Raw genomic sequence first — 1,792 nt, 5'->3', positions numbered from 1 at the left:
CTTCCGCAGCGTTTTATTACGGATTTTGTAATAAATGTAAGAGTTGAAAATTGGGGTGTTACATTTTCATCCTATGACTGATGGGCAGACTGAGAGGACTATACAAACCTTGGAAGATATGTTAAGGGCTTATGTATTGGACTTTCAAGGATCATGGGATGAACATTTGGATCTAATCGAGTTTTCTTACAATAATAGTCATCATGCAAGTATCCAAATGGCACCGTATGAAGCTTTATATGGACAGAAGTGTAGAAGTCCTCTGTGTTGGGAAGATTCGGTTAATTCTGTGACATTAGGACCCGAATATCTTCAAGAAATGACAGAAAAGGTCAGGTTGATTCGAGGAAGGATGAAAGCTGCCCAGGACCGACAAAAGTCTTATGCTGATCGAAGAAGGCAATCAGTTGAATTTCAAAAAGGTGATAAGGTATGGCTAAAAATATCTCCCATAAAAGGAGTAATGCGGTTCGGGAAGAAAGGAAAATTGAGTCCAAGATATATTGGACAATATGAAATCCTTGAGAGGATCGGAAAGGTAGCATACCGATTAGCGCTACCTGCGGTGATGGATCGAGTACACAATGTATTTCATGTGTCTCAATTAAGGAAGTGCGTATATGATACATCACATGTACTTCAACCTGAGGATGTGACTTTGGATGAGAACTTATCATATGAAGAAAAACTAGTGAAAATATTGGATACTAAGACCCGGGATACCCGTAGAAAGTCCATAAAGTTGGTGAAAGTGTTATGGTCAAACCATTTGGTGGAAGAAGCCACATGGGAGTTGGAAGACGAAATGAGAACGCGATACCCTATGTTGTTTGAGCAAGGTAAAAGAGAACCTAAAGCTTAATGATTATTTAAGATAAAAAGTTTAGTATTTGCGGTATGATTATTAAATAAGATATCCTTAGGAATCCAATCCCTTTCCTTTTCCCTTTATACTGAATCATTTCTTTCCAAATTGAAACTTCTATTCCAAAAAGTGTAGTTAACCTTAGTTTCGAGGGCGAAACTCTTTTAAGAGGGGTAGAGTGTAATACCCCGAAATATTTTCTACTAAAAGTTCCTAAAAAAAGGGGGAGGTTTAAATTTTATTTTATTCTAAGGCATTGGCATGCTCGAGTTATGATTCATAGATATTTCAGAATAATTTTTGCTAGTTAGAATAATTTTTGCTAGTTACCGGTCACGAACCGAAAAAATTTTAGGAGTATGTGTTCTGTCCCGTTTGTCCTAGGAAGTGGGTTATTAGGCACCATACTATTAACCTTGAATTTCCTATTTAATAAAATTAGCCCGCAGCAGTGAAAATTTATTTTGATCGTAGCATCGCTGTATTTCGCGGTATACCGAACCTAGCCCAATTTTGAGATTTAGTCTGGGATAAATTTTGGGTTTCAAAAATTATCCTATCTAGATCATTTTCTACCGAGAATTCATCTGTTTTAATCCCGGTCAGTCTAGTTAAGATATTTTTCAAGACTTAACCACAAGCAAGTGACACTTGTCACAATTTTTACCACATGCTTAGGGGAGAATAGTCAACCAAGTGAGGAGTAGGATCATAAGGCATTGTCTTCTCATTTTCCCCTCATTTGGCCAAAAATACAAAGGAGAGAAGAGAGAGAGAGATCATCATCTTCTTCCTTAGAGCTCTACCTTCCATAGCTAAAATCTTCTTCACAAGTCTCAAGCTATTCGGTAAAACTTTAATTTTATTCGGTAGAAAGCTTTATTTTCCTTCCTAGATCTTGAATCTAAGTATAGTTTCTTAATAATT

General features: G+C 36.7%; 1 protein-coding gene across 1 annotated transcript; it reads left to right on the top strand.

Moving 5' to 3' along the window:
- The first annotated feature begins 319 nt into the window (after positions 1 to 319).
- On the top strand, positions 320 to 862 carry LOC116024288. The gene has a single exon (XM_031265179.1). The coding sequence runs from the start codon at positions 320 to 322 to the stop codon at positions 860 to 862; it is 543 nt and encodes a 180-aa protein (XP_031121039.1).
- Positions 863 to 1,792: the final 930 nt, after the last annotated feature.

The sequence above is a fragment of the Ipomoea triloba genome, chromosome 7 (assembly GCF_003576645.1).
Source record: "Ipomoea triloba cultivar NCNSP0323 chromosome 7, ASM357664v1".
NCBI lineage: Eukaryota > Viridiplantae > Streptophyta > Magnoliopsida > Solanales > Convolvulaceae > Ipomoea > Ipomoea triloba.
Note: the sequence above shows the minus strand (reverse complement) of the source record. Positions and strands in the feature narration are given on the sequence as shown.